Raw genomic sequence first — 22,462 nt, 5'->3', positions numbered from 1 at the left:
AGTGCATCACCACTTCATGAGCCGGGGATGCCCCTTAATATCTGTGTCTTGCTCTTAGGAATACATTTACAGCCTCTAGTCTGCAGGCTATAAGACATGCTGCACACTCAGCAGATTTTTGGCCTCCCTATCGTATCAGAATTGTCGGGTGTTTCAGGGATTTTCTGTTTTTTATCCGTCTCTATTATAATTTACATTATTCTTATGTACGTTCTGCAGCAGTTATCTTATCTCAAGATATCTCGTCGTATCCCTTCATTGGGCACCATATACTTTCCCAGGGATATGAATCAGTCTTGGTCCTGTGATGGGGACACGGTGCTCGGCTCGTTGCGGCGATCAGCCCCCGTGACAAGCCGTGCATCTATGTGCTCTTCACATCACCAAGGCAGGTTTGTATCCAGAGCAGGACTGATAGCAGAGATCTTGAAAGAGGTTTTCTGGCCCAAAATGATAAGTTGTTCACCGCAGTGGCTTCAGGAGGCGGCCGGGACGGGGAGTGCACGTCGTCTGATCTTATTCAAGTAATAGGAATGGAGCTGCAGTTCCCCGGAGCCACCTCTGCTATACAGCGGGTGAGGCAGCAGTTCCCTGTCCACTGCAGCAGCAGTTGCTGGAACGGCTCATCTGTGCCCGGAGCTGTCACTTAGGTCTGTGCACTTCATTGTTTACCAGACACAGCGCCAAACAATTTGTAGTGGTGGTGCCTGGTACTGCAGCTTGATCCCTTTCACTTGGATGGGACTGGGCAACTCAAGCCTACTGACAATGATTATACCATCCTTAGCTGTTATTACAGAACTTATTGGGCAGTTCATACCGAGGGGGAAATAGAAATTTGTGAGGGCCCAGGTCGCTGTATAGGCCGCCGCTATGTGATCCAGAGCTCACAATCCTCAGGAAATAACCTTTTTTTTCTTTTTAATTTCTTGCTTTCCTATAGGCATGCCTCCCATTCGGGATTTGGTCAGCCACTCCCCTAACCAGCTAGGTGAATTTTTATTTTTCAAGCCTTTTTTTTTGCTTCTTGCTGTGCTTGTTGCTGCCTAGCTTGCAGTCTCTGCTGCCTTCCGCTGCTTGTGGCTTATAGATGGCTTGCATGGCTTTGTGTGCATCTTACGAATGGCGTCGCTTTGCATTTTGTGGCTCAGCTTTCGTAAACTAAGTCGCGTTCCTCCTTCTATGGGTTTTGCAGCTTGCCGTAAATGAAGTCAGCGCATTTATTCTAGTAGTGGTTTGAATGGGGTTCATCACAGATCTCCGACTGCTCGGTTTCAGCCCTGCAGTCAGCGATCACTACCAAGTCGTTTACTTGCATCAGGTTAGTCGCTGCCCAATCCAGTACAGTGGTATTTGGCAGCCTTGACATCCAAGGAATTTCCCAGGATTTGAAGATTTTTATTCCCTACTCCTATTGGTAGTTTACTCTGTCCGTAGAGTACGACTTCAATATTGGACTGGTGGCACCTCCACTGATCAGCCGTTTTGAGGGGCTGCAGGGCAGGGGTGAGTATTGCATACGTTACACTGACTGTAGTGCCATAGATTATGTAGTGGCTGTGCTTGGTGCTACATGGTCAGTACCAGGGCCCCAATTCTGTGTCTGAATGGATCGGCAGCTTGCACATATGCTTACTGTCCTTCCATTCTTTCCATTTGGGACCGCTGGAGTGTTTGTCCCATTGAGTGGCCGCACATGTATGACCGAGCAGTCCACTCTGTTTTTGTGATCATGGCAGTCCCAATGGTTGGGCGGCTACTGATCAGCAAGGTGGATATTGGGATAACTTGCAATACATTTCTTATGCATTCCCAAAAGCCTTCCCAAAGCTCTAGGCCTCATTTTGAGATTAATCCTCTGTAGGTTCCCTTACTATAAATGTGACCGTCCTGTCTTCTGATTATATCCACCCTGTCCTCTTTGTCTTTGCCATATCCATTCGCAGCCTTCATTGGTCTATTTCTTTGCATGTCCTGATCCCACCGGCGGCCTTTGCTTTCCCATCTGCATGTTCTCTCCTGGCTTTGCATCACCAGATAGTTACTGAGAGGTGAAGGAGCCAGGACTTGGCCTAGACTCTCAAGGACCCCCAAGATGGAAAATTAAAATGTTACTTCTAATGGAGACGAAAATAAATCTTCTCCGCCACATTGTATAAAGTCATGAGTTGTATTCCGTGTAGAAATGGGAAGTCTCATCACAGTATGAAGGCTTATGGCTCTTATAGCAAAGGGGGTGCAGTCCCCTGTATAGTAATATTCCTGGCCTCCCACTGTGTAGGGAACGTCCAGACCCATTCACTTGGAGGGATTCTGTCAGGTCAATTTGGACAATAAAACACCCAATTGTGGTGAAATCTCATATTTCCATTTGTAAAAAAACAACCAAGCCCTTATATATGCCCAGCAGTGAATCCAGAGCAGCGCTCCTTGGCCTGAACCTTAACTCAAGCGCATGCACAGTGAAGAACGGTGCAGGCCCCTGAATAGGAATCGGATAGCGTTAGAGTAGGGCCTTTTGGGACACTAAGCCCCCCTCCATATCCTGGCAGGTTCCAGTTAAAGAGGACCTTTCATGGTTTGGGCACTGTCTGCCCTGGACCATGAAAGGTCCTCTTTAAATACAGGCACAATGCAGTTCCTTTGCAAAGAGGATAAAAGCAGAGTTGCAGCTCTGAATCATCACATTGGCTCCTTCATTGTTGCTGGGGGTCCTACAGGTCCTGTCCTGCTACAAAAATCTGATGCTCAGCCTTGGCATCCTTCTGCAGGTTCAATAGTCAGAATACTAACCAGAACATAACCTTATACAACAGAGTTCTGCACAGTTCTTCTGGCCATCTTTGGAGACCTGTCATGTTACTTACTCAGTCCCTTACATACAGATTGATGCTTTATCCACTATTGACCATGGCTGTGTCCTGATGGGACTCTGCACCCTGATATGTCCTTCATGTGCTCAACACTGTGCATTGAGCTGAGTGACTCAAAACGGACAGGAATAGGACCCAACGTGAGTTTTGTCCCATGGCCCCATACTAGTGGCTGTGATCATAGTTGTGTGTATGGGTCCATAGAATATAATGGGGCTTCGAAAACCTGGATGGCACATTGCCGATATACACAGTTGTCTGCATGAAGTCTGGCATGATTGTCATACATTTGCGTTCTAGTGTCCGCTGCTCATCGAAGACTATTCCTTGGCTGAAATCTTGATCCATAACATATAATAATTTTATACTTTCCATGTTTGCATCGCCCCGGGACGGTTACTGAAATTTCCAGGGTAGTTTGTCGGCTGTGGGGATGTTGTGACTGCGGTTACGGGTAGTCAGGCCTGTTTGTACAAGCCGGGGGTTTATGAGTTGGGCAGACACTTCACTTCTCATTATGGATGCCTCTCATTTTGTGGCCAGGCATTTCCTCCTGAGCGGTTTGTTGGTCACTTACTCAGGCTGCGCTCAGACGCTACTTCTGAAGCAGCTTCTAATATATCAGATGACTCTGTAGTAGTAGGAAATGAAGGAAAAAAGTCTCCCTAGATAGCTATAGGTGTATCATGGAGGTTGTATGGAGCGATGAGCCCACCATGGGATCCAAAGTGTTAGTGTCTGTCTACCCCGGGCACCATGGTGCACGCTACTGTACTGTCCAAGGCTCGGCCATCCGCATTACTCCAGCTGTTGTTAAACTACAACTCCCAGCATGCTTCATTCACTTCTGTGGGAGTTCTAAGAACGTAAGTGTAAGTATGCATGCTGGGAATTGTAGTTTGACAATGGCCCAAGGAAGTAAAAGTCCCTCGACATTCCCTTTTGCAAGTATTGATGAGAAGACGAGTACGATAATGCGGATCTGACAGAAACAAACAGAGGCAGTGATGTGCGTGATTCCTAATGAAAGGGTTAAACGTTCCCCCATGTCATGGCCGCCTTCTTCTGGTTTCTTCCCTGCCCGCCGTCCCCATCTCGCTCCTTCCCCCCGGGCTCGCTCCTGCGTCACCGCGCCTGTTTACAATATGGGGTTATTTTTACTCAATGATTTAGTGCGGCTGGAATCCGTGTTTTGTTACATGAATAGCTGGCGACTGCAGTTTGAGACCTGTTGCTAGGAGCGCGGGATGTTTTTTTTAGGTACGCATTCAGACTTTCAGGATTGTTCCAGAGAAATGAAGTCTCGCCCCCTCCCCCCCCTCCCCCCCCCCTTCCCGTTTGGGTTTTCTTTTATGGATTTCCAGAGAACGGATAGAAAGTGAAATCCCTCCCCCTCCCCATTCAGGGTTGTGTTTTCCAAGTCGCTTTTTTTTTTCCCCCCCTAGTGGATTCAGAAATTTATGTTTACGGCAGAATTAAAGGCAAAGCTGGAACATGTTGGGCTGCTCTATTAAAGGGGTTGTCCAGGACTAGAAAATATTGGGGCAGATGCAAAAACATGAGCTGGCAAAGATCGGTCAAGGCGCCTGCCTGGGTGGAGAGAGCACCAGATTCCTGATCCTTGTCCATCATAGATTTGGATATTCCTCCATTGCCTCATGGATCATCAAGACTGTATAATAGTGATTGGTGAATTGGCGCTAAAACCGCGCCACTCCTGGCAGTCAGTCTCTTGAGAAGAGCGCTACCAGCTGCCACCATAATCCTATCGGGGCACGACTACATGATCTCCATGGCAGAGGCTTTGGCTCTGGAGTGATCACCGGGGTTGCAATGCTTGCTTTTTTTTGCTTTTGTAAAGTTTGACAAGATCCTATTTGGTCTTGTTGGTGGTGGGTGATTGTTTAATGCATGGCCTAATCCGGGAATATTAGGTGTAATGGGATAACCTGTATAATAGGATCGAAGCCAATGACTCTAGTGACACGTCCTTGCTTTGTGCTTGTGTCTCCGCAGATATCAATCACGGTAGTCTAGGATCTCACTATGAAAGTTCGCACTGGGGATCGGTCTCTTCCAACGGCGATTCAGGCACAAATTGGGATAAGGTTATTGTAGACGGCACGGATAAAGAAACGTGGCCGTCCATCACAGGAAGCAGCCCAGACCTGGTGTCAGAATGTATGGATATTGAATCTACCGCAAACTGTGGGCTGGAAAAAAGCCACATCGTGCCATTCGGAGACGCCGTAGGGGAAATGGATACCATGAGGAATGGCATCGGGCACGGTTCTCAAAGCAAGCTTTTGGTCGGCAGCAACAGCAATAATGCAGGCAATGGAAGTATTAATGGGCCTTGGGGGTTGACTCACGGACCCATGATAAGCACATGCCAAGATGGCCCCGATAGCAAATCAGACAGTAGGCACAACAGGATTAACGCTTGGGGCACCGTCAACAATTCAGTGAATCCAAGCACTTTGAACATGAATGGCAACCACGGTGCCTGGCCTGGTTTGGACAGCAATGGACATGCCCATAAAGGGTCTAATAATTCTGGCACAAATGTTCCAAGTAGTACTATAGGTCAGGTGTCTAACAATCGGAGTATTAACCCTAAGATGGGAAGCTCTAACCCAGGCTCCTGGGGCAACATTCAGGAGAACGGCGATTCTGAACTCAATGGTACACGGAAGGCTTCTTATGGTGGACAACCTCAAAACCTTAACACTGAAATGACTGGACCAAATAACACTACTAACTTTATGACCTCTAGTTTACCAAACTCTGCTGGCATAATGCAGACAAATGAACTGCCTCATTCTACAGGGCACGGGGCTTGGAGTGTGGGCACCATGAATCATTCTCCACTCCACACCCCTTCAGTCACAAATGGCACTTCCATTCCTCACCTCAGCAACGGGGAGGAAAAAAACGGCGGATCGTACGGTACGACATGGGGTACCTCCGGCTCCAACTACTCCGGAGACAACAAAAGTTCAGTCCCTAAAGGGCAAGCTAATGGCGACACTGTGAATGCGACAATAATGCAGCCGGGTATGAACGGGCCCAACGGCCCAAACTTTAAAGTCAATGGGAATAAAGGAGGATTATGGGAGTCAGGGACTGTAAACTCCCAAAATATGCATTGGGGAAGCGAGAACGGAGGGACTTCTGGTGGAAATCACAGAGGATGGGGAAACCCAGCACAAAACACTGGCACTAATATGGCAAATGGAGATTGGAACAAACCTTCTAATAATCAGCATTCCAGCGAGGGGGAAAATTCCGAAAACGGCAGGAAAGCATCAATCACCTGGAAACCTGCCGAGGAAGCGAATGCAGGGCAACATCCAACAGGGTCTAGGGGCAATGAGGCAAGTAATGTATGGGCCAAAAGTACAGGTACGGGGGAAAGCGAAGGTAGCGTAGACAGCACTGGAAGCCAGAGCGAGCAGGACGGGGGGCTTCGGCCTGTCGACAGAAGGAAAGCGGACCAACAAACGTTACTCCAAAGTATTGTAAATAGAGGCGACCTGGACCCTCGGGTCTTGTGCAACACTGGCTGGGGACAGACTCCTATTAAACAGAACACTGCCTGGGACACTGAAGCTGCTTCGTCTCGGAGCGACCGAAAGACTGACAATGGAACAGACGCGTGGGGGGCCTCTGTGTCAAAGACTTCTAACTCAGGGGGATGGGTGGAGAAACCCAACCCTAATAGCAATGATACCTCATCAGTATCCGGGTGGGGAGATCCAAAGCCTGCTACAGGGTGGGGTGATGCCAAAGGCTCAGTAAGCCAAGGGGATTGGGGGGAACAATTTGCTGCTACTACTGGAACGGTCAAGAGCAATCAATCGTGGGGGAACAGTAAAGAGGACAAATCCACTTGGAACGATGCACAAAAGGTCAAACAAGGTTGGGGCGGGCACAGCAACGATGGTTGGGGAGAAAATTCCAAAAGTAATCATTGGGGCGCAACCAAGTCTAGTTCTAGCAGTGACAGCGACAAATCGAGCTCTGGATGGGGAGGAGAAACAAGATCCAACTCTTGGGGCAACGGCAATGCCAATAGCAATTCTGGTTGGGTTGACGCACCTAAAGCAAACACAAGCCAGGGATGGGGAGAACCGGCCAAGATGAACCAAGGAGGTGGCAATGCTTCCAAATGTGGTCCACCTCCGAAGGAGAGTGATCATCTGCAATCAAATAACTCCTCCGAATGGGGGAAGAAGCCAGAGACCGGCTCATGGGGTGGTCAACCCGCCAACAATAAACCATCAGGCTGGCTAGGTGGACCCATGGCGACTCCGACAAAAGAAGAGGAGCCCACTGGTTGGGAGGAGCCTTCCCCCGAGTCCATCCGACGCAAGATGGAAATAGATGATGGAACTGCCGCCTGGGGAGATCCGAATCAGTACAAATACAAGAATGTGAACATGTGGGATAAAAATACATCAAATACGTCCACTAGTGGGGCAGAACACCCAAACCAAGCCCATCATCAGCCCCCACCTACAAATGCAGTGCCAAACAAGGAAAGCGGTGGTGGTGGCGGCGGCTCTGGTAAGTGAGAGCTTTATGTGTGGCAATGGCCACTTGTACGTGTAAAGGGGTTTGCCTACAAATACAACCGTATAGAGGGCAAGTTGTAGATCCGTAGGATTCCTGGGTATTGGGATCTTACTGATCACAAGGATTGAGGTCTCTTGTACCCCCCCATCTTGCAGATGCGCTGCCACTCTTTACGTTTCTAAGTGGCTGCTATTGATGGTATTGTCCTTGATCTGCAACTTCTCCTCTATTCTGTGGTTAGGACACAAGTTGTGGGTGGTTTTTGGGCAAACTCCTTTAAACTTCTGTTTTCCATGAACTTGGAATTTCATTACTTTGTGGTTTATTTTAGGTTGGGGAGAGACTTGGCCCGAGGTGTCGGCTCCATCTGTGGACAATGGTACCGCTGCCTGGGGCAAACCCATGGAAACCGGCGGTGGCTGGGGGGAACACCACTCAGACATGGCCTCATCTAGTTGGAGCCATACTCCCATTGGTCAACAGGTTCCAGGCAAACCCGGTATGTATTTTGCAGATATTATTTTCTTCCTGATGCGTATAGCATGCTTTGTGGATTTCCTATACACTAAAACCTCTGGGGTTGTCTTTTGTACCACAGTTTGTCTCCTCTTCTTCAGTGTGATCTATCTTGTCAGGTTTTGCAGTTTCATTTTTATTCTGTTTGTATCTGTTTTAGGTCCCAAATCTATGCAAGACAGTGGCTGGTGTGGAGACGATATGACTGGGACCGGGGGCCGTGGCGGCGGATGGGATGAAGATGATGTAGAAATAGGAATGTGGAACAGCAATTCCTCGCAGGATACCAACTGGCCACCGTATGCAAAGAAAATGCCTTCAAAGGTTAGTACCGAGCTTTACCCGGCTTACACTGGCCTGAAATTCTGTAGTCAGTTTCTTAACCCCTCCAATTCTGCATTTATACCAGTGCAATGACAGGTTATCTGGGGAATAATAAAGCTTTACCTAGTGCATTACCAGCGCTGTATAAGCTTCATTACTAATATACACCCTGGGGCCTTGTTTATTACCTGACTATACGGAGCTCAGCTGTGGAGACCATAACTCTTGTTCCTCGCGCTTCCCTGTTGACTCTCCAATTCCTCATTGCTTAATGGACATGCGGCCTTATAAAGGGAAGTCTTTGGCAGCTGCAGGGAAGATGGAGGAGCAATAGTTCTGGTCTGTACAGCTTGCACTCTGCATATGTTATATAGGAATCTGCAGGGGACCAGGATGTGTAAGTAATAAAGCTTATCCAGGGAAGGGAATGCATCTGTAAGTTTATTTTGGTTTTAATATGGAAATATTTGACTGTTTCCATCCACCACTAGAGGGAGCTAACTGCATATGGGGCATACATTGGACTCAACACTATACCATGGCTGCTGTTGTACCCCCTCTATTGGTGGCCTCAGGCAACCGTACTTTGTGGATTTTCCGAAAAAATAAATGCAAATATTTACCGTAATTCACTTTGGTTTTCCAGGGAAATATGAAAAATGGGAATAAGCAGGATGACAGCTGGATGAACCCATTTGTCAAGCAGTTTAATAACATGGGATTTTCAGTAAGTTCTGTTCTGAGTTTATAGGATGTCCATTTCATGCTGTGCCACTTCCATCCTAACACTTGCACTTGTTTCCTTGCAGAGAGATTCGCCAGATGACACTTCACAGAGCAATAAAATGGACATTTCTGGAGGTGTGTGAGAGAACGGGGATATAGATGGGGTACAGTGGCTGCCAGTCGCCCCCTGCTGGAGGGTTATGTCCTGTGAGATCTAGAGCATTGTGCATATAGAGATCCAGCAAACTGATGCATCTGCTATCCGGGCACCCTTATACTTTAGTATTGGCAGGAACGGGCAGCCATCTGTGTATGGCCAGCCTTGTAGTTAGTCTCGTTTCTAATATCTCAGTGTATTCCGTCGTCTCTCTTGTAACCTCCACTCTATTTGTGTGCAGGGTTATTACCAGACAAGCGGATGGATCTGGATAAATCGGGCCTTGTTGGGGATTACAGCCGGGTAATCGGGAAAGGCCCTGGTCCTCGGCATTTTTCCAAAGAGTCTTCCATGGATCACAATCCTTACTTCGATAAGGTCGGTGTGCAGAGCTAATATGTGAATAAGACCATTACCCCCACCTGGTGCATGTATATAAAGGTTCCCTATACTTGTCCATTGTGGCCATAGGCGGGAGTACAGGGGACCCTTGTCGCTCGTCCTTTGTCCCATGTCATGGCTTTAAGCCACCGTTTAGGTATATTATAGACTACAAGGCTTGCCCATGTCACTATATTTTAGGAATTGTTGTGTCCGTACTCCCCTCTCACAGCGCACACTTATTTTTAGGCACCTGCTTTGCAACTTGCACTAACCGCCATTGTTTTCTGCCTCTCTCCCTGCTGTCTTTCTGCTCTTTCCCTCTGTGCTTTTTTCTTTGCATCGGGATCCTGACATCATCTTGCCTCTACATCCTTCTCTTGTGGCCTCCCTATCAATCCCTTATTGCACCCCCTCCTCAGGATGGCATTGTAGCAGAAGAGACACAAAATCTGCAGTTTATTGCCAATCAGAACATGAAGCTTCCCCCTATAAATAGTGCACTACCTTCTCAATCCCTCGGCTCTTTCCCAGGGCTGACTATGCCAAATGTCAGTTCTGTTAGACAGGTGAGTCAGGCGGCCGGCGTACATGGCGGCTCTTCTAATCTGTTTGCTTTGCACAATGAAGGGACCGATATTTGGCTACAGACGTGGTTGTACTAGGCCGCTCGCAAGCATTTAGCGTTCACTATTTTTATTGCATGACTTTGATTGCCTTCGTTACCTGTGGACCACCAAGTGTGTCAAGATGGCCAGTGAGTCCTCTTAACTCTGCAGGCTGGAATAGTCTGCAGTTAGCGATAACTATGCTTCCTATAGATAGTATACAACCCCAGCCTTTCTGTATCCAGGATCGTATACACTCTGCATGATTAGAGCCTTGTATATACAGATCAGGAAGCCATCACTACTTACTGCTACCAGTCATGGAGGATCAGGCCCAAGCAGACTAATCTTGTGCAATAAATAAATGCAATAATATAATATTAAATTGCCCCCCTGCAGGTCTCTAAAAAGGTTGAGGGATAGATAGTCACACCTTGACAACCTGTAAGTATATAACATAAAGTGATTTATTTCTCACTTTTCTCTTCCCAGAATGGCAATCCCAATATGTTTGGTGTTGGCAATGCAGCACAAGCTCGGGGCCCGCAGCCGCCTCAACCACTGAACCCATCTCAGCCTAATCTCCGTGCGCAAGTGCCTCCTAATATTATGCCCCCTCAGGTACGTTCCAGAACATTACACCCGTTATAAGCTATTGGCCACCTATAAATGCTGCCATGTTATTACGTTGTGGCTATCCATGTCACTTACGGTGTATGTGCTCTGTTTATTCCAATAGGTTCCTCCCTCCTTACTGAAGTATCCACCTAACAACACGGGCCTGAATCCATTGTTTGGTCCCCAGCAAGTAGCCATGCTAAACCAACTTTCTCAACTCACCCAGCTTTCCCAGCTCTCCCAGATCTCTCAGATTTCCCAAATCTCCCAGCTACAAGTAAGAAACACGCTCACGGGTTAGGGGTCTTCTTGTGATTGTAGTAATGTGGATGTAACCTTATAACCAGCTCGTCCCTCTGCCAGCTGACGTATTCACCAAAGATGTTTGGCTTGCGTACAGAGTGGTATGACACAATAATTGATGCGTCGCCCTGTACGGTTTACCAAATCGCCTCCATCTTTCAGGTGCATTTGGTATGAGCTCAGATGATTGGTGTAATGGAGCCCCCAGAGGTTTCTTCCCATAATTGGATGCCTTCTGTTCATTAACCATCTCTTTACTTTTTCACAGCGGTTATTGGCTCAGCAACAGAAAGTACAGAACCAGAGGGGAGGAATGGCCCCAGGGGGGCGCCAGCAGCAGGAACAGCAGGTACGAGACTACATTGTTAGGTGCAGACACGTTACTGTGGAGACCAGCAGGGACCTCGCTATGCATTGATTAGGCCCCAGCAAAGTGAAATGAACACTAATGTTTTGGTTCCTATTCTGCCCCTTAAAAAAATTAAAGGGATTCTACCATTAAAATCAATTTTTTTTTTTTTTTTTTTTTTCTCGACACGTAGGAATAGCCTTAAGAAAGGCTATTCTTCTCCTACCTTTAGATGTCTTCTCTGCTTCATCGTTTGGTAGAAATCCTGTTTTCTGTCGGTGTGCAAATGAGTTCTACTGGGGGCGTCCCCAATGATGCGAGAGAACTCTCTAGCGCCGCCTCCATCTTCAGGGACGGGCTCTTCATGTGTCTTCTTCCGGTGCAGGCGGTCAAACTTCTAGGCCTCTGGCAGAGCCGACTGTGCATGCTGCCCGCCGGCCACAAGAAAATGGCCACTTGCTTATGGTGTAAGCAGCCATTTTACTTGTGGCCGCAGGCATGCACAGTCTGCTCTGCCTGAGGCCTAGAAGTTTGAACCCAGCTCTGGAAGAAGACCTGCAGAGAGGCCGTTCCTGAAGAAGATGGAGGCGGCGCTGGAGAGTTCTCTCACAGCATTGGGGATGCCCCCAGTGCTGCGAGAGAACTCATTTGCAAACCGACGAAAACCGGGATTTCTACCGAACGGCGGCGCGGAGAAGACATCTAAAGGTAGGAGAAGAATAGACTTTCTTAAGGTTATTCCTGTGTGTGATCAAGAAAAAAATTATTTATTTTGATAGAATCCCTTTAAAACAGCAAATCGGCCTGAGTCCTGGGTGTCGAGCCCCTGCCTGTCTTTAAAGAGGACCTTTCACCATATCCGGGCACATGCAGTGTTATATACTGCCAGAAAGCTGACAGTGCGCTGAGTTCAGCGCACTGTCGGCCTTCCCGATCTGTGCCCGGTGTGAAGAGCTTACGGCCCGGTACCGTAGCTCTTCTATGGTCAGAAGGGCGTTTGACCATTAGCCAGAGACGTCCTTCTGCCTCGCGGCGCCTATCGCGCTGTGCTGTGGAGCCGGGAGGAACTCCCCCCTCCCTCTGCTCACACAGCTTGTCCGTAGACTAGCATTATCAGGAGGGGAGGGGGCGTTCCTCCCGGCTCCACAGCACAGCGCGATTGGCGCCGCGAGGCAGAAGGACGTCTCTGGCTAATGGTCAGAAACGCCCTTCTGACTGTAAAGCGCTACGGTACCGGGACCGATAGCGCTTTACACCGGGCACGGATCGGGAAAGCCGACAGTGCGCTGAATTCAGCGCACTGTCAGCTTTCTGGCAGTATATAACACTGCATGTGCCCAAAAGTGGTGAAAGGTCCTCTTTAAACGATGACCTGTCCTGATCTATCGTCAATTATTTAGCCTGAAAAACTCCTTTAACTCTTTTGAGACCACCTGTTTAATAGGCATTATTCTCATGTTCTTACATCATGGAAGTCATAGATGTGACATGTAGCACTACCTTACCTCCTAACTCTGTGCACGGTGAGGGTTTACTGATGACCTGTCTGCTTTTCCCTTTAAGACGCGCTCTCTTGGGATGCAGCAGCCGCAGCAGTCCCGCCAGCTTGATCCCAACCTCCTGATGAAGCAAGCAATGCCTCCCTCACAGCAGCAAATGCTTCACCAGACTCCTGTGAAGTCTTTCCTAGAAAATGTCCTTCCCCACTCCACCCCAGAACTTCCAAAAGTTCCTTCTCCCATCAATGCTTTCAATGGCTTCCCATTAGGTGAGTGGCTCTTCTCCCGGTCTCCGGTGCCGTCCCCTCTTCCGGTGCCCGTCTTTATGATTCCTTGTCTTTGCTGTGGTCTCTAGGCTTGAACTCGAATGTAAATATGGATCTCGGGGGAATGAAGGAACCGCAGTCCCGCCTGAGGAAGTGGACGACAGTCGATAACATGTCTCCTAATAACTCGCTGGAGCAGAACTCCAGTAAACATGGTAACGCACCTCCTGCTCATCTCTTCACAGCTAATATATAGTGTGGTCGTCCAACGCTTCTGCCATGTTCACTCCTTCCCTGTCTTATTGTCTGTACAGGTGCTATTTCAAGTGGTTTTCGGCTTGATGATTCCCCATTTGGTTCTTATGACTTCATGAACAGCAGTAACTCTCCATCCAGCCCTCCAGGATCTATAGGGGATGGCTGGCCCAGTGCCAAATCGCCAAATGGCTCCAGCAGTGTCAATTGGCCACCAGGTGAGTGACAGTCCGGCGATCGGCACCTTGTCCCTTAAATCTAGAACTCTTCTCTATGGCCGCCTGGGCTCACACTACTGTTCAGGTCACCACGTGAACCCAAACAGTCGGCCTGATTAAATAGCAGACACCCATGGACCCTATAGACTAATGTGGCAGATTGTGAAGTACGACCTCCATTACTACTGGTGCCGACAGCAGGGGTCCCACGTGCTAAGGAGGTTATGTATTTGGCGTGGTATAATGTTTCTAATTTATTTTGTTCTAGAATTTCGCCCTGGTGAGCCATGGAAAGGATATCCAAACATTGACCCAGAAACTGACCCCTACGTCACTCCTGGCAGTGTCATCAATAATCTGTCAATTAGTACTGTGCGGGGTGTGGACCACCTCAGGGACAGAAACAGTGGTAGGCGCCCCCTACAGTCTTCTCGTGTCGTGTGTGTCGGGCCGGACCTTCTATGACGTGATGCTGATATTTTGTTCTTGGGTTTTCCAGGGTCATCCTCATCTCTGAACACCACGCTGCCTTCAAATAGTGCCTGGTCATCCATTCGTGCCTCCAACTACAATGTCTCCCACAGCAGTACCGCACAAAGCACTTCAGGTATTAGTATGGGAAAACGAAGAGGTCTAGAGCTGACCGCACACAGGAATGTGTCCTGGGGGTGTCCTGACCCTTCCTGGTGACAGAGGTCATGCAAGAATAAGGATTGTGCAGTTTGATTCAGATTGCACAGCCCTTGTTCTTAGGGGCAGTCCATCCTCCCTGTTGACGACTAGTGCTTGCCCGGCATGTATGTGTGAGTGTTCGGTCAGCCAGGCGTTCTCCTCTATATGGGGCCGGTCTTTCAGAGTTCATAGACTTACTGAATATTTCTCCTTTCCTTGCTTACAGTTAGAAATAGCGATCCCAAACCAACTTGGTCCCTCGGTTCCGTCGGTAACACCTCCCTGGCTCATGAGCTGTGGAAAGTCCCTTTGCCATCTAAAAGCATCAGTGCTCCGTCCAGGCCTCCCCCAGGGCTCACTGGTCAGAAGCCGCCTTTATCTGCCTGGGATAATGGCTCCCTGCGCCTAGGTAGTGGCTGGGAAACTTCTGAGTCCAGATACACACCAGGTAAGAACACACGACCATCTTGGGTATGGCTTACATGATCATAGTAATGTCACTGCTGCCTCCTGGTGGAGGATCTAGGAATGAGTGATAATACAGTGCGTGTGTCAGCACTACACAAGATCCGAGGGCAAGCACATGGTAAACACCCCTCCACTGGACATCTAAAGGAGGGTGCTGGTTATTATACACTTTGGAGACCTTTACCCTAATTCAGTTTGTAATATTTTTGCATTTTCAGGTTCTGCTTGGAGTGATAATAGCTCAGGGAGAATAACAAATTGGCTAGTTCTGAAAAACCTAACACCTCAAGTAAGTATGGCGATCTCCTCCTCCTCCTCCGTATGACTAGTGGATTTCTTCTAATGGATTCCTGTACTCACTGTCCGGTCCTTTCCTCCAGATCGATGGCTCCACCCTGCGTACCCTGTGCATGCAGCATGGGCCTCTGATAACATTCCATCTGAACCTGCCCCATGGTACTGCTGTGGTCCGTTACAGTTCCAAGGAAGAGGTAGTAAAGGCACAAAAGTCTCTGCACATGTAAGTAGCCACGCGACACGTTGTCTCCAACTCCGCCCATTTACATACATGTTCAGCTCTGCCATACATGCTTATGTTGTGAATGGGGAAGGAATGAGCTAAGGTCGGACATCTCTGGCAGTAGGTTACACCCCTGAGAACCTAAGTATGTAGAAATCCACAACCTGATCCTTCACCCCCTCCCATCCTTCTCAGACCACCTAAACAAATTGCACATTCTTGATCAGGACTGAACTGTATCATACTGTGTGACCTACAGATGTGAGAAGATGGCAGCCATGTCTTGTAATCCTGGATCACCTGCACATATGGCCTCCTATACTGCAGCGCTGTATTAATTTGTCTTTTCTCTTTCCCCTTCCAGGTGTGTTTTAGGGAACACTACTATCCTTGCCGAGTTTGCTAGTGAAGAGGAGATCAGTCGTTTCTTTGCACAAGGCCAGTCAATGACCCCTTCCCCGGGCTGGCAGTCCCTGGGCTCCGGCCATTCCCGGCTCGGTTCTCTGGATAGCCCCCACAGCATCTCGAATCGCGGAGATATCAATCACTGGAACAGCCCAGGTGCTTCAGGCTCCAGCTCTGGAGATCTTCACGGCACTTCTCTCTGGGGCACCCCAAACTATTCCACAAGCTTATGGGGTAACCCAAGCAGCGAGAGCAGGGGTCTGAGCAGTCCATCACCCGTGGGCTCTTTCCTGCCTGTCGATCACTTAAACGGAGAGCCCATGTAGCCTACGTGAACCATGACCTCAGATGATTGTTACTGATCAGCTCCTCGGGGGCTGGACTTTGGTATGTGTGAACCCTCTGCAGGCCACCCTGCGGATCGCTCTTCTGCACACTTCCCACTTTTTATTTTAGCCCACAACATATCAGTTTCTAATACTTGAATCATGCAGGCCAATATTATAATGTGAAATAGAAGAAAAAAAAAATCTATATTTACACTTCCACATTAGCGCTAGAACCGCGTCTGAGCTGTTGAATTCCAGTTTTTATAGTGTTTTTTTGGTTTTTAATTTTTTTTTTTTTTTCCCAATGTCCAAACCCAAGTTTGTATGTCGGAGCTTCGGTATCGACCCGTCTGCCCTCACGTCTCCTCCCCTCCCCCCCCACCATTGCACTGAAGGGTGCGTCGCCTTTTTTATGTTTTACCTTGAAAACGGCTCAAGTGTAACTGTTTACTCTAGCGTGTACTTAAGACATACGTGATTGACTGCTTGTTGTTTCTAAGATGCCTTGATATACCTACCTGATTTGTGGTATTACAACGTTTTTAACTGCCTTCCAGCTTCCCGAGTGCCGCACCGCTGCCCGTTGCAGAGCAATGCGTTAGCACCGGCGCCTCCCAAGCGCTGAAGGGGGTTAAAAAAAAACAAAAAAAACTGACAGTTATAACATTAGTTTTTAAGAATTAAAAAAAAAAAAAAAAGTATTGCACCAGGTTTTCACGACTAAAACCTAATAGAATTTAGCTCTACGGTTTTAATAAAAAATATATATATATAATAGCAAAAAAAAATAAAAAAAAAATAAAAAATGTACAAAATATAAAAAAAAAAATAAATAGTGGCCACAGCTGTGACATACACCCTATGTGTGCCAGTAGGGGGCAGCACTTTCAAAGGCTTTGCGTTTTGGTTTTTAGAGGGGCCTTACCAGGGACCTCGTGTTTACATTTTATTTTAATTTTTTTTTTTTTTTTTGTTCCTGTTTGGGAGGGTCATTTGTTTTATGGGCGGGAATTTTTTTTTTTAAATTTTAATTAGTTTTTTTAAGATGTTTACTCTTCCATCAGATTATAGAAAAAAAAAAACTAAAAAAAAAATGAGAAATATGCTCAAGATGCTTTTATCTCTGGGAGTCCAATTGTGTTTGTGTGGGTGTGATTTTTTTTTTTTTTTTTGAGTTCTTAAATGATCCAAAATAGGGGGAAAAAAAACAAAAAAAAAATACTGCGGCTCTCAGGAATAAGATAGGTAAGAATTCCTTCTCCCCGATGTAACAAGAAAATCACTAGAAGAATGCAACTTTTTTTTTTTTTTTTTTTTTTATTATTATTATTATTGGAAGCGCTAACTTCTCAAAGACTTTTCCTCTCTGCCAAAAAACAATCCCCCCTCCCCCTTCTACCGCCGCCGCCTCTTTACAGCTTCCCGAAGCCAACCTTAAAGAGACGGTCTTGCTTTGCTGTGTCTTTTTTAGTGCGTAGTCTTGAGATTTTTGCTGATGTGTAACTTTTTATTTTATTTTTATTTTTTTCTCCATGTTACTTTTAATTTCGTGGCTCGGCGTCCTCGCTTGTGACAGTGTTTTTATTAATGTTTTACGTTTGTGTTTTTTTTAAAAGCCGATTATTTAGTAACTATGCACATTTATGCACATTGTAACCGAGTACTGGGCTGAACAATTTCTCGTGCGTTCTACAAACTGAAAAAAATGGGAAAAAAAATATTTAATTTTTTTTTTTTAATGTTTAGACGTCAATGATTGCAAATACTTAATTGCAAAAAAAAAAAAAGAGAAAAAAAGGAACAAGTTACATGATCTGTCGTTGCCATAAATGGTATTTTCTGCTTGTTCGGTCAAAGAAGCTGAACAAGGGTAAAATAAAAAAAAATCTCTATAGTGAAGTGTAAATCCTGACCTATGACCTTTCCGCCACCGCACATTATAGTGGGGGACAGGGGTCACCAGCAGTTCCTCTCCTCCCGAGGTTGTACTTTTTGTTGTGTTTTCTTCCTTTTGTCCAAGGGAGCCCCGAAAAGCCCCGGAGTGCCTCCATAGCGGATTGCTGGGTCCAAAGTAAACCTATGTTGTGAGTCTCGTATTAGTGGGTGATGCGGCATGTAAGTTTTTTTTTTTGTTTTTTTGGGGGGGTTTATTCATATTACGTTTACTGTTAGGACGCTCGCCAAATAATTTATGCACCCAAGTGTTACTGTATGGATAGAGTGAGGAGAACTAAAGCTGGCCATACACCCTAGATCGGGGTCGGCCATCTCTACCCTGAAGATTGCAACATGCCTGATCCTTTGTCTCCCCATTTAGAGAACATGCATGCTTGGCATGGAAGGGGCGGGTCAGATGAAAGTAGCCATCCAAACAAGATGGCGGTCTAATGTGTGTGGCCAGCTAAATCCACGAGGCAGCCATTGGACAGCTGATGCTTACTTACATTCTTAAGAATGCCGCAATTTCTTAGGAGTGACATCACTGTGATCGGTTCTCCGAACCTTTAATGGGGGTTGAATATATTTGGAAAATTTGGTTACGTTCTGGAACAGCGCCACTCTTGTTCATACAAGTTCCGTAATAAAAATTCCAGCGCCAAAAAATAGATAAAACTTGACTTTTACTGAATCATATTAAAAAATCTTTACAAAAATAGATCCATATTGCAAATACAAACACTGCTTACGCGTTTCAGGACAATAAAATATGTCCCTTACTCATAGCTGAGCAGCCTACAAAATGTGGTATGATCATTCCTTTATCTAAAGCTGGGGGTTTTGAGCGGATTTATTGTGTTTACTCTTGTTCATAGACTGGTATTACAATCATCCACGTTCACTTAAAGTAGGACTGTGGCTTCGCTTCACTCTTTTACCATTAATCTACGGGCTCTATGTCTGTAACGACGCTCTAGCGATCGGTTCTGGTGTCATATGATAGCACAGAGTCTCTACTTCCATATGACACCAGAACCAGACCCAGTTGTAGGTGGTATGCAGCCATAATATCTGCACTTTCACCTTTGGGTTGCTAGGGATATCTTTAGAGCCTGTTTTCTACTGAAAGGATAGGAAATGAACAGCGCCCCACATTGTATTGTGGCCGGGGCGTGATATTACAGTTCAGACTCATTAGACTGCGCTGCAAGTGGACCATATAATGGCAGCTTGCACTTTACAGGTCATCGGCTAATCTGTAAGATCCCTAGATGTCAGCCCCCCACTTATTATACAGATGAATCCATACAATGGTTCTGAAAACTTCTCTAGGCTGAGGCCGCACATTGCAGACTTGGCGGAAGGAAGAGGAACAAGCACTTTAAGATCTCCCATCTCTTGGCATTGCCTTTGCAAAATTTGCAACCAAAAGACTCCTCTTCTGTGCAAGGTGCGGCCTCAGCTGAACTGCAATACCACAGACAGCCTATAGACAAGCGTGGTGCTGTTTCAGAAAATACCCTCAGATTTTTTCCAAGTCCCCCTTTCCAAGTCGCCATCAGCCTAGACAGTAGCTGCCTCTCCGTAGACTTCTATATATGCACCTTATGCCATGCATCTGCCAGGAATACAAACCACTAATCTGGGCCCTGACAACAGCATACGTTTATAACCCCCCCGACCGCTGGCAGGGCCGATAGGAGCAAGATTTACTGTGGGTTCTTAAAGTAATATTTGGGACAACCAAAGCCAGTTTTTATCATTTTTTTTTTTTTTTTTTTTTTTTTTTTTTTTTTTTGGAGAGAGAATGGATCTAACAAATGGTGCATTAATATTCCAAGCGATTCCAGGTTCCCCCGCCCGCCCGCAGAACTGGCGCAGCTTTCGTCTCCCAAACCTCCTTGGCGACCCACGGGCCCCCCGTTCCGCACACATTGCCATTTTTGCTCATTGCCTTGACTCTGATTGTTTTGTGTCAGACGATACAAACCAACCTTGTGGCTTTTTAACTGTTTACAATAGAAGATGATTGTACATTTTACGATGTTCTTGTTTTTTTGTTTCTTTTTGATTGAAGTGTGAGATTAGTGAACCATGTACTTCTCGCTGCTTAGCCTCGATAGACGGTTTGTCGTTATGTTTTTTTTTTGTTTTGGACGGTCCGATTTAATAGAAACCATTACGCATGGGTCGGGCTGTGGTTTTTATTTTATTTTTTATTTTTCGTGGTGTGAAACGTGTTTGAATAATCAGAGGAGAAGTGTAATATTCGTGATGTACGAGGCAAACACTTCAGCGTTTGTTCCTGGTATAGAAATACATTATAGCCTTAGTTTTTATCTGGGAAAACCTTAAAGCGACCGGCCTCCTCCCGTGCGGCAACGGCCGACCAACATCATGGGCGGTTTCCCCACTGAGCTATCACGATGCACAATAGAAACCACATCTGTCTTGGTGGCCGCCAACGCCGCGGGGACTGGGTCGGCTTTAGAGAGGACTCTGCCAGAGTATGTTTCTAACTGTACTATCCTGCACTAAACTTGTAACTTGAAGAAATCTATATATACAGGACACAGCCGCTTGGAAATGACATTTGATATTAACACTTGAGTACGCTTTTTACCGCCTTTATACCTCAGTTAAAGAACAACCCAGCAGTGACTAAATAGCATTGTATTTTCTTTGTATCTAGCACATTTTGTCTCCGCATCTACGCCCCCCCCCCCCCCTTCGCCCCTTTCCCCGGTGCTTTACCAGCACAATGGTGTTTTTGTATTGTGTAGCTAGACACGTTGGTCTAACCTGCCAATGAGTGCGCTGTGATCCTCGTACGGTAGTCATTTCAAGTCCGCCTTCTGTATTTCAATAAGACGAACACTTTACCTGTAACTTATTACGAACAGTACTGTAGTGAATCCTGGCCCCGCTCTTATGAACGGTAGGTGGGGTAAGGGTCGGAGGGGCAGGGGGAACCGCCCTGCACGGTATTACTTATTTTACTACACAATATGCTGCAGGACGCCCCGACCCCCCTCCCACCCAAAGCCCCCACCACCCGATAAATAAAAAAGGACTAATGTGTCGAGAGGCCTCTAATAAAAAAAAAAAATGTATTTTCCGCTCTCGCACACTTGTTTTTTTCCTCTGGGGGCTTGACGAAATGATAAAAATTTTAAAAAAAAAAAATAATAAAAGGAAAAAAAATATTTAAAAAAAAAATAAATAAAAAATTTACAACCAAAGCTAGCTTTGTGACACTTCCCAGGAGAAGGTATAAAGTATCTCAATGTTTAGCTGCCCTCCAAACACTTGAATGGAGCGACTCTTTTACAGCCTCTTATCGTATTGTTCAATGCTTGAATGCTTCCTGTTTTATTTTATGTTTTATGAAGCTTGTTATGTAAGAAATAAAGTACGTTTGCTCTTAATAAATCCGGCCGTGGTGGTCTCTTATGTGACAGGTTGGGGGGGGATTTGGAACTGAAAAGGATCCGGTCTCCAAATTCCATCTTGCCATAGAAACAATGGAGCCCTGTGTCTTGGAATCTAAGGCTGGATTCACACCAGGGTTGGAGTACAGGCCGACACAGATTCCACCTAAAATCAGGCGGATCCCATTATAGTCTATGCGGTCTGCAGGTAATCACTTTTTAAGCGGACAGGGGCTTTGTTATTTGGGTCCCCATGCAAGACCTGTAGCGTGAAAGCTCCTGGCGTAAGGTTACACTGCAGAGGAATGTCACCGGGCTCTGATGGGGCTTTCTGCTGCGGATTCCACAGGGCCTCAAATTCCTCTCCAAATTTGGGCTGAGTGTGCTTAGAGTCCAGTTGAGGGGCAGTAAGGCCTCGTGCACATGGCAGAATCATGGATCTGTGTTCTAAGGAACCCTCTGCACTCAATCTGTTGAGACTACAACTCCCAGCAGGCATACTTGTTCTATTATTCATGAGTGGAGCATGATGGGAGTTGTATTGCCAGATGTTGCTGATCCTTATAGACCAGGGGTAGGGAATGTACGGCTCTCCAGCTGTTGCAAGACTACAACTCCCAGCATGCATACTTGCTCTGCTGTTCTTGGAACTCCCATGGAAGTGAATGGAGCATGCTGGGAGTTGTAGTTTCACAGTGGCTGGAGAGCCGAAGGTTGCTGACCCCTGTTATAGACCCATGTTTCTTGCCATATTACTTAAAGGGATTCTACCACTAAAACACTTTTTTTTTTCTAGTTACCACGTCGGAATAGCCTTTAAAAAGGCTATTCGTCTCTTACCTGTGGAAGTGCTCTCCGCCGCGCCGTTCGTTCAAAATACCGGTTTGTACCGGTATGCTAATTAGTTCTCTCGCAGCGATGGGGGCGTCCCCATCGCAGGAGCAGTGATGGGGGCATCCCCATTGCAGCTCCAAAACCGACCGCAGCGCCGCCTCTCTGGTCTTCGGTGTCCTCCCCTTGCCTCTTCA

At 46.7% G+C, this 22,462-nt stretch overlaps 1 protein-coding gene across 3 annotated transcripts in view; it reads left to right on the top strand.

Annotated features, from left to right (window-relative positions):
• Positions 1 to 17,046, top strand: part of TNRC6A (trinucleotide repeat containing adaptor 6A) — a 42,930-nt gene extending 25,884 nt beyond the window's left edge. The window contains exons 6-25 of one of the 3 annotated variants that reach the window (XM_075284065.1): positions 944 to 991; positions 4,890 to 7,442; positions 7,783 to 7,950; positions 8,128 to 8,291; positions 8,938 to 9,018; positions 9,101 to 9,152; positions 9,416 to 9,552; positions 9,978 to 10,124; positions 10,656 to 10,784; positions 10,903 to 11,058; positions 11,353 to 11,433; positions 12,997 to 13,201; positions 13,288 to 13,413; positions 13,513 to 13,671; positions 13,940 to 14,080; positions 14,171 to 14,278; positions 14,570 to 14,791; positions 15,030 to 15,100; positions 15,192 to 15,331; positions 15,696 to 17,046. In XM_075284065.1, coding sequence (XP_075140166.1) covers positions 944 to 991; positions 4,890 to 7,442; positions 7,783 to 7,950; positions 8,128 to 8,291; positions 8,938 to 9,018; positions 9,101 to 9,152; positions 9,416 to 9,552; positions 9,978 to 10,124; positions 10,656 to 10,784; positions 10,903 to 11,058; positions 11,353 to 11,433; positions 12,997 to 13,201; positions 13,288 to 13,413; positions 13,513 to 13,671; positions 13,940 to 14,080; positions 14,171 to 14,278; positions 14,570 to 14,791; positions 15,030 to 15,100; positions 15,192 to 15,331; positions 15,696 to 16,062 — 5,255 coding nt within the window. In that variant the 3' untranslated portion in view covers positions 16,063 to 17,046. The remainder of the gene's footprint in view (positions 1 to 943; positions 992 to 4,889; positions 7,443 to 7,782; positions 7,951 to 8,127; positions 8,292 to 8,937; positions 9,019 to 9,100; positions 9,153 to 9,415; positions 9,553 to 9,977; positions 10,125 to 10,655; positions 10,785 to 10,902; positions 11,059 to 11,352; positions 11,434 to 12,996; positions 13,202 to 13,287; positions 13,414 to 13,512; positions 13,672 to 13,939; positions 14,081 to 14,170; positions 14,279 to 14,569; positions 14,792 to 15,029; positions 15,101 to 15,191; positions 15,332 to 15,695) is intronic. The other 2 variants (XM_075284066.1, XM_075284067.1) reach the window with 2 other exon arrangements.
• Positions 17,047 to 22,462: the final 5,416 nt, after the last annotated feature.

The sequence above is a fragment of the Leptodactylus fuscus genome, chromosome 8 (genome assembly GCF_031893055.1).
Source record: "Leptodactylus fuscus isolate aLepFus1 chromosome 8, aLepFus1.hap2, whole genome shotgun sequence".
Classification (NCBI taxonomy): domain Eukaryota; kingdom Metazoa; phylum Chordata; class Amphibia; order Anura; family Leptodactylidae; genus Leptodactylus; species Leptodactylus fuscus.
This window is presented reverse-complemented; position numbering and strand designations above follow the sequence as displayed.